General features: G+C 44.5%; 1 protein-coding gene across 1 annotated transcript in view; it reads left to right on the top strand.

Moving 5' to 3' along the window:
- The first annotated feature begins 392 nt into the window (after window positions 1–392).
- LOC130142601 (ubiquitin-conjugating enzyme E2 R2) overlaps window positions 393–15,257 on the top strand; it is a 57,924-nt gene continuing 43,059 nt past the window's right edge. The window contains exon 1 of the mRNA XM_056324844.1: window positions 393–658. Within this exon, the coding sequence (XP_056180819.1) occupies window positions 482–658 (177 nt within the window). The 5' untranslated portion in view covers window positions 393–481. The remainder of the gene's footprint in view (window positions 659–15,257) is intronic.

The raw sequence follows: 15,257 nt of genomic DNA, 5'->3' as shown, positions 1-15,257 counted from the left end.
GTGGCTCCTCAGAACCCACCTGTGTACAAAACCCACCCGTTTTTGACCGCGGTGCGGGTCAGTAGCGGGGGCCACCCACGTCCTGTTGTGCCCACCTGTGACCCCCACCCCCACCCCAGCACGTGGCTTCCCCCCTGCCCCAGGCCTCGCCGGAGGGAAGGTGCGCCCCCCAACGGCTGCCCCTTTAAGTGCGCCGGTAGGGGCGTGGCTGGCCGTGCGGCGGGGCGTGGCTGGCCGTGCGGCGGGGCGTGGCTGGCCGTGCGGCGGGGCGTGGCTGGCCGTGCGGCGGGGCGTGGCTGGCCGTGCGGCGGGGCGCGGCGCGGCGCGGCGCGCTGAGGTCAGCGGCGAGCGGGCGCCGTCACAAAAGGAAGTGGCGGCGGCGGTGGCCGTCAGCGCGCGGAGGGGCGGGGGGCAGCGCGGCGGCGGGCGGCGGCAGCGGGAGCGCGGGGCGGCGGCGGGGCGGCGGGGGCCGCGCCGCGCCATGGCCCAGCAGCAGATGAGCAGCTCGCAGAAGGCGCTGATGCTGGAGCTGAAGTCGCTGCAGGAGGAGCCGGTGGAGGGCTTCCGCATCACCCTGGTCGACGAGTCCGACCTCTACAACTGGGAGGTGGCGATCTTCGGGCCCCCCAACACCCTCTACGAGGGCGGGTACTTCAAGGTAGGGCCCTCCCTCCGCGCCCCGCCGGCAGGCCCGGCCTCCCGCCGCCTCGGTGGTCCCGGGGAGCCGCGGCTGGGGCCTGCGCGCACGCCCCTTGCCGCCCGCCGGGGCCTCTTTGTCGGGCTCGGAGGGGCTCCGGCGCGTCGGCCGGCCCGCGGCCGCTGTCAGCCCCTCGGCGCCCCGCGGGAAGGGGTCGGGGCCTGCGGGAGGAGGGCGGGCGGGCAGGCCCGGCGCCCGCGGGTGGTACCGAGCCAGCTGCCCTTCCCCTGCCGCTGCCGGCGGCGGGGGGACGGGGGCGGTCGGCGGAGCCGGCCGGGGCCTGCGGGGCCCCCCTCTCCCGGGGGATGCGGGCCGCAGCCGCCCCCCGCCCCGCTGCCTGGGCTCGGCCCCGGAGGAGTGCAGGTACCGCGTGGCAGGGTGCGACCCCCTCCTTCCGCCCCCGGCTGTCCCGGGGCTCTTCGTTCGGTGTGTTTATTTCAAAGCGAGGGGCTGCCCGGCCGTCCCTCTCGTCCCGCAGGAGCATCCTGTGCAGGATGAGGAATTCGGGGTGAAGGTTGTGTGTACCTCAGAGCTCGACGGGCTCGGGACTCCTTTACATTATTGCCCCCCTGCCGGCTTTTCCCTTCTCTTCCTCCCCAAACTTTGAGAGGGCAGCCTTCAAAGTGCTACGGCATCGCGTAATTGGTGGAGGTAGATAAACTCTTTCAATTCCTCTCTCAGCCTTGCTGTTAATCCAAAAACCACTTTTGTGCTTGTCATTTCCCCTCCTGTAAATACAGTAAGCGAGAAATCTGGCCCTGTTGTCCCAGAAGGGAGCTGAAGGGAGCAGACTTAAATTCTCAAAACTGCTGGAGGAGTAGTAATTGCATGTTTATCTTAGAAGAAGTGATTAAAAACCTTTGGTGTCTGCAGAAGATACGTTGTGTTGGGCCTACCCCATTGCACTTAATGTCCACTTGGTCTGTGGCAAAATACTGTCCCCTTCGGCTCACTTCTCCCAGGAGTTAACTGTTTCAGTAGTAGCTCCTGCATCTCCCATTTCATGCCCTTTGCCTTCTGTCAAACTGAAAACATTTTGGCTCATCTCTTCTCTTGGCTAATACACATCTTCAGTGCCTCTTGGCCTCTCTGGGTCAAGGTTTAAGAGCTTTGTTCCACAAAACCAAAATAACCTGTAGCTTGGGGAATAACAGATTTGAGTCACGTTCAGTTTGGCCTCATTGTTTTGAAGGAAGGCAAGGCTTTGGCACAAGGCTTGCCTTTTGTAATGACTTGGCTGGCTTACTCATGTAGGTGTGATAGGTGTATATTCTTAGGCTCGCCTCCATTATTACTTAGGAATTCACTCTGGTCTTTGGTTGGTGACTAGGTCATTTTTACATCCAAATGGTTTGGTGACCTCTTCCTGCACTTACATTACTCATCCATTTTTTTTCAAAGAAATCACAATGGGTCAAAATATTTTTGTTTGTTTGGGGAGCTTTCTGGATTGTGTGTTTGCAATTGTTCCTGGAAAGAAGCTGAAGCAGCCTGGAAATAATCTGCGAATGTGTGTTAACAAGTGTAGATTTAGTCAAGGTTGCCAGTTGCCTTACCTCATTATTACGAATGGGCTATCTTTGGTGGTATTTGATGTCCTTGAACTGTCATGCCTTCTAAATTCTTCTGACTGATCCTGTGATACTTATTTTGAGAGTGGGAGACTAAGGTCTCATGATGCCTTCACCCCTCCGCACCAGAGGGATTCCCTTTAAGCAGCATGGCTGGAGTCTGTCAGATGTTGTTCCCGTCTCATCTTCCCTTCGTGAGGAGCTGTGGCATGGTGGTGTTTTGTTTTGGTAGCATTTGATCTTTGGTTATGCATCCTAACTTCTGAGCTGCTGGAAAAGTGGTGTTAGACCCTTTTCTGTCTCTAGGAAGGAGTTCTGTTGTCCTGAGAAGTGATGTTCTTGGCTTTCTTTGTATTGGGCCTTTAGGCAGACCTTCAGACGTATTAGACTTTGCTTACTGAATCGTTTAGAGATAAGATTAATACGCTAAACTTTATTTGGTGGGGTGACTTCTGTGATACATTCATAGCATATTGAAGGTCAGCACTAGTTCAGATCAGTGTCCAATCTATTTTTCAAATTTCTTGGCTTGATGAAACATCTAGGTTCATCTTGTTTGGTATTTTTAGTTTCCTAAGATGAGGTAAGCAGGATTAGAAATAAGCAATTGCAGGATGTAAGTTTTTTAAACATCATAGTGATGAGTTTGGGAATCTGCTGCTGATTGAGGTGCAGTTTGAGGATGGGTGTTAGAGGGAAAGTACAAAGGTTTCTAGTTAAGCTCAAGTATAAGTATTTTGAGGGAAACCTGTGTTTAATGTGGCCTTAAAGAAAGTGTTAGTGGTGGCTGGTCAGTAATACGAATGCTTGATTTGTGCTCTTGGAGCTGACAACATCAGCTTTGGGCACCTTGTTTATTCTTGAAGTACAGCCTTTCTCTCTGGGTTGTTGAACTAGCTGAATAAACTGAAATGAGGGAAGTGCTTTCTTTGCACCTCCTTGACAGGGGCTACTGTGGTTAAAAGCTGCTTCAGCATTTCAACAGATTTTGGTTTCAGTTGCTAATCCTGTAACTCTAGCATTTGATAAATTGAAGCAGAAAACAAGTCCCCCTAAGTGTTTGTTTAAATGGTAGGTTATCAGTACTTTAGTGCTGGCTATAATAAAGTCAGGGACTTCTTAAAAATTCAAGGGCAGCATCTAAGCATATTTTATCAGCTTGATACAGCACACTCAGATCTGCTGCAGTACTTCATAGCTTAGGACCTCCTGGCTAAGATGGTAGGGGCAGCAGCCTTCAGAAGCGACCACTGTGTGAAGAGCAGCTTGTATCAGCAAGTGGCTGGAGCAGTCCTGACCTGCAAGCCCCTGCTTAGGTGAGCAGCTGAAGGTAAACATCTGCAGTGGAGGCTTATTGACCTTTGCCTTACCTAGTGGCTTTATTCCCAGTCACGCTGAATAGCTACATAGTGTCTTGGAAAACCTTTTGCTTAAGTTCCAGATTATCAACTTTAGGGAAGGAGTTGTGCTTGTTGTCTCTCAGTCCTTGATGGCTGCTGTAGCTCTGGATCGGTAATTTATTGTCTTCCAAAAAAGTCCAGTCATAAGAGCAAATGTCTCGCCTTCAGCTGCTCTCAGCAAGAAATTGCCAGTTTGACTGAAGTTTCTGGCGGAATTGGTTGTGTTGGGCTACAGGTATTTGACTGCAGTAAGTGAACTTAATTTTTGGTTCATGACTCTTTCAGAGTTTAAGGGTGAAAGGTGGGTAAACTTCATGTGTCTGAAGATGATTGATCTGCTCGCAACTGATTCAGTTACTGAGTTTTTTTGAGAGAAAAAGGAAAGATTTTTCGCAGAATGAAATGCTTCATGTTGAGGTTGTAGACAGTGCCAGTTGCTGCTTTCTCAGGTCAGCTGGGAAGGACATGGTGTGATAAGACAGGTCTTTAGATGAGGCTCCACTGGGCTATGTGGTAGTTCTCAATTGCTTTGGAAACAATGGGAATATGTTTTTTCTGGTTTTGCCAGCAGTGCCTGAGCAGTAGAGAACCGTATTGTACTGTCATCTGCAGAACTATGTGTGAGCAGTTCATCGATGCCACCTTTATGCTATAGGAATCTTCCGTTCAGCTGAGAGGGCTTTGCTCTACGGCAGGTGAACTTCACTGTCCATTTTGGCAGCTGGTGCGTAAATGGGGACCACCACAACAAAGGTTAAGCTGTAATTTGGTGATGATGGGTGCTAACTGGGACAGATTTCAATGGCTGAGGGTTGTGCATGGGGTGAAACTTTCACCATCTCAGTTGACCATTGATTCATCTCTCTGTCTGCCTTGAAGTCCAGTGTCTTACTTTGATGTTTGGGCCTTCAGAACCTGGATGTTGATAAACTATTGCCCAATGCTTTAATCAAGCTGTGTTTTCAGGATACTTGCAGAACTATTGGAAAGTGTTTCCTGGTGGCTTACTCAAAGCTCTGGATGTCTGGTGCAGTTCCACCTTAGTGTCACAGCTTTGGGTTGTTTTTTAAAAAGGAAATTCTTCTAATTTTTATAGTTGAATGGTATTCTTGTGCTGGGAGCCAACCTTTCAGGGGAAGGTGCAAGTGAGAAATTACACAAATAGAAACGTCATTATTAAACACATAGTGCTGCCCAGAAGTATGGTTTGACCAAGTATGCTGTGTCAAGAAGCATGTTTAATGTAGAGCAAGAGTCAATATTAAAAGCTCCTTCAGAGGTGATGTAGGCTGGGTAGGTGAAAATGAATGCACCTAACATGAAAGGGAACAAGAAAAATTAACGGCATTATTAGAGTTGCTATTTGATAGTTCTTAAGGCAACTTATTCCATAAGGTATTTTTGCTACTTGAAGGAGCAAGTCTTGACAGATAAATTGGAGGAAAGGGGGGAATACCCCAAGCATTATGATTAGTTTTCTCAAGTAATTTGGGGACTAAATACTTGTCAAGGCATTGTTTTCCTTGCTTTTTTGAACTCATTAACCATGTGCTTTTTGGAGTTCTGTATTGTTGGATCTCAGGTTCTTCCAAGTGATTTGTTTTGATTTCAAAGCAATTTGCAATATGGGATTATTTTTTTTTCAGAGCAGAAAATCAATATGGAACTTTTGGATAACTGATGGCAAGAACGAGCACTGTGTTTAAAAGTTTGGTATTGTAGGCTACTTCCCAGAAAGCTTAAAATTAAGCAAATAGAAGTTTCTTAAGCACTCAGAATTATCTGTTTTAACTCCATAAAAATATGCCTTGGTGCCAAGGAAAAAATGTGTAGTACTCTCAGCACAAAGGCTGCCTTCTGCAGGCCTCTGCAATGCAAGATGCTACACAGCTTGTTGCTCAGTGTACTTAATCTTCTATTTTTATTGCCTTTAGGTATCATTGATGCCAATAAGCAGAGGTTTGATGCAAAACTGTGGGTGAATAGGGCTTGGAGTTGCTTGCTCTGGGTCTTAAGAGCCCCCGTTCAGAGCAGGCTGTCTCCAAAGCAAAAGAGCCGCTAAGCTGTCTGCAGGCAGGGAGGCAAGGAACCTTCAGACTTTGGTTCACTGATCATAAGCGTGGTTATGATCTCTGTCAGGCCTGGGGAGTACCTGACTGACCCTCACTTTGCTGTTGCATAGAGCATTTTGGATGGCTACATCTTTGGGCGCCACAGAACCCCCCAGACAACACACCCAGCCTGTAGGCTCTCTCGGACAGCAGTCTGTCCTCAGGATGAAACAGGCAAGGTAATGGTGGCAGCCAGCTCCCAGTCCTTTCTTTCTTTCCCTCGGGCTCTTCTGATCTGGGTAGGGTTATTGTGTATGCCAAGAAGCACAGTAGTGATTTCCAGTTCTGATACTGCCCGAAAATACAAGATCATGTGCAGTTAGGTTCTCTTGTATGGCAACAGGAGAACTGTAGCACAGTCCACCTCTGCCATTAGAGTGAAAATGGAAAGCTTTCTGTTTGGAAGCACAGTGCTCTCACTTTACATAATTTTTCCATTGTTTGGCTTTTTTTACATGGGTTTGCACAGAATGATCCTTGCATAAGGTGAAATACAATGTGAATTTTTGTCTTGAATAACAATGCAAAGAACTGTGCCTCTTGAAATTTCTTGCCTGTCTGTTCAGGAGGTAGTAACTAGAAGTGTGTAGTTAGCTTTAGTACTGTCTCACGTTATAGGAATTAGCAGAAGATTTTGACTCTATGGCGTTAGAAGGGTGTTTTTTCTGATTTTTTTTTTTGTGTAAATCCATTAGTATCTCCAGTATTGCAGTGATGTTATGCCAGTGTCTGAGTGTGGGACCACATCTGTAACTTCTCAAAAGCTAAAACATGTTTTTACGTTGATGTTTCTGAAGTAGCGCTTATGCTGCCTGCTGTTTCACACAGTGATATATTCACATGGGGTATCTTCTCTTTAATAGCACTTCAGGTTTACTGCATGGTGCTCATCTTGTATCTAGAGGGTAGGAAATGCCAGGAAAAAAAGGTTGCAGAACCTTAACTCTGATCTTTGACATGCAGTTTGGCTGTGTAGTTTATGGTCATCAGCAGGTGTTCATGGTAATGAAGAGGATAGACTAAATGGTTGAGATTTTGTGTTGAACTGAAGTGTAACTGTGTTAAAAGTTGGAAATGTAGCAGCAGTTGCAGATAGACTGCCATGTGGCTGCACTAGAGGTTATGTGACTCATAATGTAGCAGGTCCTCTTGTAATTTGGGCTGTGCATGATCAGATGTGTGCATACGCATACAGGTGTGCACAAAATTAGCTTGCTATTTCCAGAGTGCTACTTCATTTTTAAAACCTTAGTGTTTTATCCAGCATTATGAGTTAGAGGAATTGCAGTTAATCTTACTAAGCTTTTGTGGTAGTGACCTACTGAGAATGTCTCATCTCACCAGACCAGTTTAATAGTAATAACTTTGGCATTGTGTGCCCTCCCCTGAAGCACTAGTAGCCAAGATGAGCCTAATTGATTGATTGCCTATCTCCACACTTCCTGTAACAGTTAAAATGCATAAATATTTGCCCAAAGTTGTCTACAAATAGAAGAAATTATAAAGCTACTGAGTTGGGGTGCATGTAGGATATTTTGGAATCTTGCTTGACTTGAAGAAATGTGACCTTAAGGCTTCCTGGATATTTGGGTTTTTAATTAAAGCAATCACCTGAAGAACAAGGGGAACATAAAAGGGCTGTCTTAAGTGGGTGACACTTGCAGATATCACAGTATTTGTGATTAACAAAGAGAAGGCTGCCTGGCAGACAGGCTGTTTCTTACTCCTTAAGGTTTTAGTATTAAAAGCATGACATGATGTGTTCCCATTGATCTGTTTTATTGTCTTAAAATTACACAAGTAACTTAGAAATTCAGGTAAAGGGTTTTTGCTTGGGAGATGCAACTTAGGCTGATAGTAGTAGGGACACATTTGCAATAGTTGTGAGACTCTTCCCCAAGTTAAAATATGTATCTTAGTTAAAGTATTTAAAAGACGCTTTTTAATGTTCATGGTAGCAAAATGTTTGGAGGGGTTAAGATGCAAAACTCTTTGCCAGACTATTGGAACAGTGTTAAGAACCAGCGTTTAGCCAGTTGTGCCACTTGGGTCAATTCTTGTATGACAGACACTTGTCCATTGTGCAAAAAAATCTTGGTTTTAAGTTAATCCTGAGACATCTCCAAAGCTAGAAACCTTCTGCTGTTAGATCTAGGCAAAGGCTGAAATAACACTTTTGCAGCACCGTCTTTGGTCATATCAAAACAAAAGCCATGCAGTTGGGTAGCTTTGACTTACAGTACTCCATGAAAACTCATTTGTTCTTGCATAAAGTTTGCTCCTATAAGCCTCTAATTCATGGATGTAAACTACACTGGTGTGCAAGTGTTTGCTTATCTTGTCTAGAACAACTATCTGTAAAAGCATCACCTTTATTAAAAGAATGGGATTCTTATAATGTATTGAAGAAAACCAAATTTCATCTGAGTGCTCCCAATCACTTCTCTTGCAGGATAGTAACTGTACCCACACTTAGTAGCTGAATGCCTTTCAGTGGGGCGTCAAGCAGTATAACTTGAGAGGCTGATGTCTTTTCTGTACCTTTTAAGTGTCTTTGTAGCCATTATCTAAATCCCTTCTAATTTGTCATTCATGTGGTAACAAGATGCCCATACCCAGATGTTTCAGATGAAGGTTCGTGGCTCTTTTCAGTTAAGGTGGAAAGAAAAGGCCTTGTCTGTTCTTAATGATACTGCCAGTTCAGTGAGATCTCTGCCAGACCTCACTTTTTTTGGCATCGAGGCTCAACTCTTGTTGAAAATTCGGTTTAAATTCAGTGGATGATGGTAATGTTTCTTCTCTTGTATAATTTTCTGTGTCAAGTGGCTGTTTCTTGAGACAGCCACAGTCATGTTTAAACAATTCTCTTTAGAGGACCTGTTGTCACTTTTTTTGAAAGAACTTCTAAATGAAACCAGGCATTTTATATTGCTGTATGATCTCCATCAGAGCATATAAAAATGAAAGTTTTGAGACCAGCATATGGAATGATTTCCATTTCTCAGTTCTGCCAGAAACCTGAAAGCTTATGCGCTTCAGAATTTAACTAATATGCTTTCTGTGAAATTTAACTGATTTCTCGCCCCCCCCCGGTAGCAAGTCTTTTATTTGTTTAGAAGAAGCTTGGCTGGCTTTGGCCTGAAATACAGCAATAGCAGCACCCCTGGGGGAAGCTGGATAGGTGGGGTAGACTTCACGGAGGCTGTGAACATTGGGACTTCAACGTTCTGGAATCAGCTGGATTACTTCTGAAAATTTGTTAACAATGAAGTTTGTTTTGACTTTCAGAGGCTTATGGGCAGACTCATCAGGAGCTAAAGGCCAGCCTTGGCAGGGTCATCATGGCATGTCACTCTGGAGGTTTATTTTAAATGGCAATAATAGCAGAGTTTGTGGTCTTGAACCCATATCATCCATGGCTATACTCCAGTTGGAAAGAGATCATAGTTGTATTGGCTGCTGCTAAGGAGAGATGGGGTTAGAAAGCTGCTGGTCTTGGACATTTTCTTCTGGATGTTATGGAATAAGTCTGTCTTCTAGTGCTGTCAGAGGTGGTATTCTGATTTCACTGATTTGAAGCAGCCTGCTTAATGTTAAACTTGGGCAAATCATTGTTAATTCTCATCCAATTTACAGGCTTATCCCATGCCTACTAAATATTGTCTACTTTGGATCGTGTCTCTGGTGTGAGTGATATGCTTATGCTTGGGCTCTTCAACCAGGGACCGGATTTTGCCTCCAAGGGGCAATTCAGTAACAGGCTGGCAATAAACAAAAGCTGTGAAAAGCCATGCTGCTTAATGGTAATGTCCATGGAGACCCCAGCTAGGCTGGCTGCTGTAGGTATGTGCTGCCTGCCTTAGCCAGAGAGCTTCCTGATGGCAGTTGTAGGTGTGAGGCTGAGTGGTAGATCAGGTCAGGTTGGGGTGAGGGTAGTGGGTATAAATCCCAAAGCATGGCACTACCTGTTCCCAGGCCTCACGGGCGTGCAATGGAATGTCACATGGCCTTATTTTCAGCATTCTTGGGCGCATGCACCATATCTGAGATCTTGCCTGCTGTCTGGGTTCGTAATGCCACATACTATGGGGTCAGCTCTGTGCAGTGGCAGAGGCAAGGAGGAAGGTCCTAGTATGCTTGGCCACAAGAGGCCTGTCATCGTGATGCTGCCAGTCCTCTTCATCTGCCTCTTTGTTCTCTGGGAATCCAAGACTGTCTCAGGTGTCTCCCTTCATCTTTTTTCCTATACTGGACCAACTGTACTTTGGGATGTGACTGAAAGCTGATAGAAGGTCACCGTGTGTGACCAGATTAGAGTTCCTGGTGTCTCAGTCTTGTTCCGTTTCATCTTCCTCTCGGCAGCTATCAGTTTGCTGAGCACATGGATGACTTTCACCTATTTCCAAGAGAATAGTGAAGTATTTTTTACTTGCCTACTTCTAAGATGGCTAGTTTCTGCTATTAAAACAAAAGTAAGCTTGATGGTGAGCCTGTGAGTTACAGTTCAGCAAATGTGGCAAAGCTCTGATTAGAGACTAGTTGACAGAAAAACTTTTCAGGTGTTGGCATCTGCATCAGTTCTGTTGTATCTTTAACTCTTGCATGCACCAATTTATTTGTGATCTCCTAGATGTTTTGCTCAGTGTGCATTAGTTCATAGGTGGGGGTGTAAGTTTTGGCGTTTTTCTTCCCTTCTCTTATTAAGTATAGAGCAGTGACTTCTGTAAAGAAAGAATAGATACAGTATGTTTGCTGGAACAAACTCTGTATAGATAGTGGGGTTTGCATTGTTGTCATCTAAACTCTATTCTAAATCTCCTTCTAATTAAAAAAAACCCAAAACAACACTATGAAGGAGGTGTTTTATGGCAGATTACCATAATGATGGCAGCAGGAAGGAGATGCCCAATTCTCAGAAAGGACTTCAGTTTTGTTAGACTGCTATTATGTGATACATAACTTGTGCAGCTGTAGTAATGCAGAAAAACTGAGGATGACAAAATTTAGACTGAGCCTAAAGCCTACTGTTAATGGTTGGTTGGTGCATTGAATTTAGATCGTAATGTGCAGATTAATATCTAGACGATGTCAACTTGAAATGAGAGGGTTATGGGAAGTCAGCTTCCTAAAAGAAAGGTTTGTGTCTGTTACTTGGTGCTTCTATGGCCACCTAAACAGTCTCCTGCTAGGTAGGAGGCAACAAGCTTTCTTTGGTACATGTTTAGTTGAGCTTTGTTTGGTAAAGCTATTAAATATTGCTGTGTCACATTTACTTTAAATGTGAATTGCTACGATCTGATGTTAGACTGGGTGAAAGGGATGTACAAGCCAGAATTCATCATCTGTTAGGCCCTTTGTGTGGGTGAAGCATGGCACTTGTCGAGAATAGTCTGTGGATGCTATGCAAACAGGATGAGAGAGCCAATACAATGCATTGTTCTAGATCTGTTGGTGAATGTAAGAGGCGTTCATCTGAAGGACATGGGGCTAGGATTGGAAGAGTCACGTAAAAGTATGGAGGCTTTGTACAGCTTTGAATGTAAGGTAGGGTCAAAATGTTCTTTGACAGCAGTAAGTAATTTAGTGAATAGGATAGCAACTAGAAGTCTTGTATCTATAACGGTTTGTATTCATGACCCTGGATAAATTAACATTTTTATGTAAAATGGATATATCTTATAATAGCATAGTTGACTAAATCTGTAGGTAAAATCATTTTGCTTTTTATAAATAGCACATGGGAAAGCTTTCTTCCAAAACAAGTTCAACTTGTATGTTTACAAGTACAATATTTATATTCAGAATAGCTGAAGAAATTGTCAAGTGACTGGCTTTCAGGCTGGTTAAGCACGAATGCAAAGAGATTTTTGGAATAAGAACTTCTGCTTATTCCTGGGTTTTCAAAATAAGAACCTGAGCAGTTTCCTGAAGCGCCCTAGTACAGATCCTGATGTACTGACAAGCCACACTCCTCTGTACAGACTTTGTCCGTGAGGCAGCTGCAGCAATTCTCCAAGAGCAAAAAGTAAAGCTGGAGTTGTGTAACTCTTAACCTGAAGGGGAGGAGGGGGACGTTCTGGGTGTTGAACAGAAAGCCATCAAGTCAAGGCCTGGGTATGTAGGCTTACTGGGGGAGAGGTGTGCTATGCAGGCTTCACAAATAATCCTCGGAAAGAACATATTGGGGAGAATCTGGGCAAACTCCTCATTGGAGGAGGCAAAGCTATGCCGTGGCTGTCTCATCATTTGAAATGTCAGAGGGGTCTGCACTGATTTCAGAGATACCCAGCTTTTTTACCTCCCATCTCTGGGATTTCTTTCTTGTACTGTCTTAACTGCTCCTTGTACCCTTCTACTACAGCCGGCCCCTGTCTTCTCTCCTGTGCTTTGAAGATTAGGCTCAAAATAAAGCCTCTCAGCATAGTGAAACTGGCATGTAGGATTTGATGTCAAATGTGGAAGTATGAAACGGCTCACAGCTCTGTAGCATGGCCAGGGAGACAACCTGGTGTGGTGCTTTGTGGAGCTGGTGCATTTGCAGGGCAAGATTTGGTTCTATAAGTTAAGACAGAGGTTTAAAGTATTTTACTGACATGCCTCAGAGTTCTGTTATGCTTGCCACCCAAAGTGCAATTACTGAGGCTATGCCACACCACTGAGCTTAAAACACATGGGCAGAAAGCCAAATTCTACACTTAGCAAGCACTTTAAATAGAAAACTACAGCACAACTGACCTACAGGTACCTTCCTTTTATAAGGAAAGCTGATGTTTCTGACTGCCAGAGGCTGCTTTGCTTTAATTATAAATGCATTGATAAATGCCATTGTATAACACTTACTTGCTGAAATAATGTTTGGTCACAGCTTAATGCGTTTGCCATGTAGAGTCTGAGATTCAGGCAGAATATAGTCTTTTCCTACTCTAGTTTTGTTAACCTTGTATTAATAGGTACAGTGAAAGGAATACTCAGGGCTTTCTCCAATGACACTGTGTCAACCATGGCAAACCACCAACGTTCACAGTACTAAACTGTTGAGATCATTTTATAGTGTTTAAGTATGCCTGCATTGCAGCAATGGCACATTCGGGCCTGTCTCAAGCACGGTAGTGGTCTGGTAGCAACAGAAAGATATTTAACACCAGTTGTGAATTGACCCAGCTTATGACTTGTTTTTTCAGCCTGTGCTTAATCCCATGTTGCCATGGTTAGGCTGCTACCAGTATCTGTGCTAATGGATGCAAAGCTAGTCCAGTTGCAGCTGTAAATCTGTAAGTCACAGCAGTGAGGACCTTGAAGACACAAACTTGGGAAGCTGCTTTCATATAGCTTCAAACGCTGATGGTACAAAGACACTGGTAGCTTTAGTAGTAGAACTTAACAAACAGTTACGCTGGGTTTGGTTGGGTTATCCCATATTTTGGAAGATGTAAATTCTGATCAAAGCTCTTGTGATGCCTCCTTTTTTGGGTCTAAATACATGGATTGGGGGAAGGGGAGTGCAGTGTCATATTTCCCTACTTTTACTGCTGTGAAGCTCCTAGAAACTGTATTGCATCTTATGAGTACTCAGCTGCTTGCAGAGTTCAGCTGAATTGGCTACCAGGTTTTGTGGCTGCTGCAGCAGTAGAGTCTGACAGCTTAAGCCTCACTTAGTGAAAACATGCGTATAGCTAGGGGGATTATCCACTTATTAATTTCTTTGTGGAGGTTCTGTGATTTTTTTTTTTAAAGACACGTACATGGGTGTGCATTTCAAGGCCTAGCTTAGTTTCATAAGTATTATAAGAAATACTGAGTCACTGACTGCTTCTCTTAGTAACAGAAAACAAAATAGGAGACTTCAGTGAGTTACTCAAAGTGACAGCATAGGCGTGCGCAAACCTGGTTTGGATATATACCTCTGTGATTGCATCTTCCTCTTCATTGCCTCAGTGCCTTGGAATTTAAGCTATCAAACTACTTCCAGCTTTACAGAAAACCTCACTTCTAAGGGTATAATTATAACAAATCTATTTCTATGAAAGGAACTTGCAATTCTTAGGACAGAAGATCTCAAAGGCTACTTAAAGCTTAAAAAAAGAGAAAAAGCCGGATTCCAAAATGACTGTTTCTGGCAGCTGATTTCCTAGAAGTCATGGTGAACAGAAGGGAAGCCCAAGATAGATGAGCTGAGGTGCTGGTGTTGATGAAGTGGTTGTCTTGGCAACTGCAGTCACTTAAATATCTCTAGGAAAATAGCTGGCAAATGTTAAGATTGAGAAATGATGATGGGTTGACAGAAGAACCAGGAGCGATGCAACCCTGATGGTGGTTCTCTTGTGATGACAGTGTGTCTGGCTGCCCTCTTGCTACATGAAGCAAGATCTTGCAGAAACACTTACCTCCCGGGGTATATTCATTCCCCAAAAAAGTGGCTGATGAATGTGGTGTATTCAGGTACTACTGGCATGCTTCATTTTGCAGCTCCACTGTTTGATGTAGGCATACAAATGTTGCAGCAAAACAGAGTGCAAAATAAACCCTGCATGCAAGCAGGTGTAAGTATGAGAATTGTGTTCCATGTGAGAGTTAAACTGCAGAAGCTGCAGCTGTGTCAGGGATTGTTTTGGGTCCTTGCAGTGCTTGGGTGAGAAACTGAGACATCTTACCATGTGTGTTTTGCTGATCATGATTGCACATGCTGTTCTGTGGTTCTGCAGGTAAAACTTGTAAGTTTTAATCTTTTACTTTCCTTATGGAGCACTTAATTCTCTTTCATGTTGGCACAAAAAGCAAACCTCAGAGAAATCCCAACCAAATAAAACAAGCGGAGTTTGAGCCAATTGTTTCCTGCTGCCACAAGCATGTTTGTAACTGCCAGCTATGACAGGTATTTCTACAGGCACTAAATCTTAAGCAGAACACCAGGTGCTCAGAGAAGTTACAGAAGACTAAGTGTGTATGCTTTCTGCCTCTCATTTAATAGCTGTTTTCTGAGCTTCTCTTTGTGTAGTAACTTGTGAAAAGTTGTAGTCAAAAGCTTCCTTGAAATGGAAGTGGAAAACTCATAAGCTGCTACTTGCTGCAAAGTGCAGTAAGCAGTGAAAACTGGTGATAGGATCAATTATGTATCACATTTTTTCCTTTTATTCCCTAGGAAAAATCCTACCCTACAGATACAGGAACAGTCACTCCCATATGGGGGGCTGGGTTTTTTTACCGGCATGTTTAAAAGCTACTTGGCTCTACTGGTAGTGGTCTGGATAACAGGCAGGTTTGATGTTCTTGTGATGCAGATTCAGTTTGGTCCTCTGGTTATTTCATTGAAAGCTTTGATCATTTGACCAGATATTTTTGCTTAGCCATGTGTTTTTAGCATGGGCAAAAATCTCTTCTAACTTTCTCTACTAGCACTTCAAGCCTGCGCTACAGTTAATAGTTGATTGGACTTCTGAAGCCTTGCCAAATTAGAGGGAAGTTTTCCTTGGCGAGTGAC

Source organism: Falco biarmicus, chromosome Z (genome assembly GCF_023638135.1).
Source record: "Falco biarmicus isolate bFalBia1 chromosome Z, bFalBia1.pri, whole genome shotgun sequence".
Taxonomy (NCBI): domain Eukaryota; kingdom Metazoa; phylum Chordata; class Aves; order Falconiformes; family Falconidae; genus Falco; species Falco biarmicus.
Note: the sequence above shows the minus strand (reverse complement) of the source record. Positions and strands in the feature narration are given on the sequence as shown.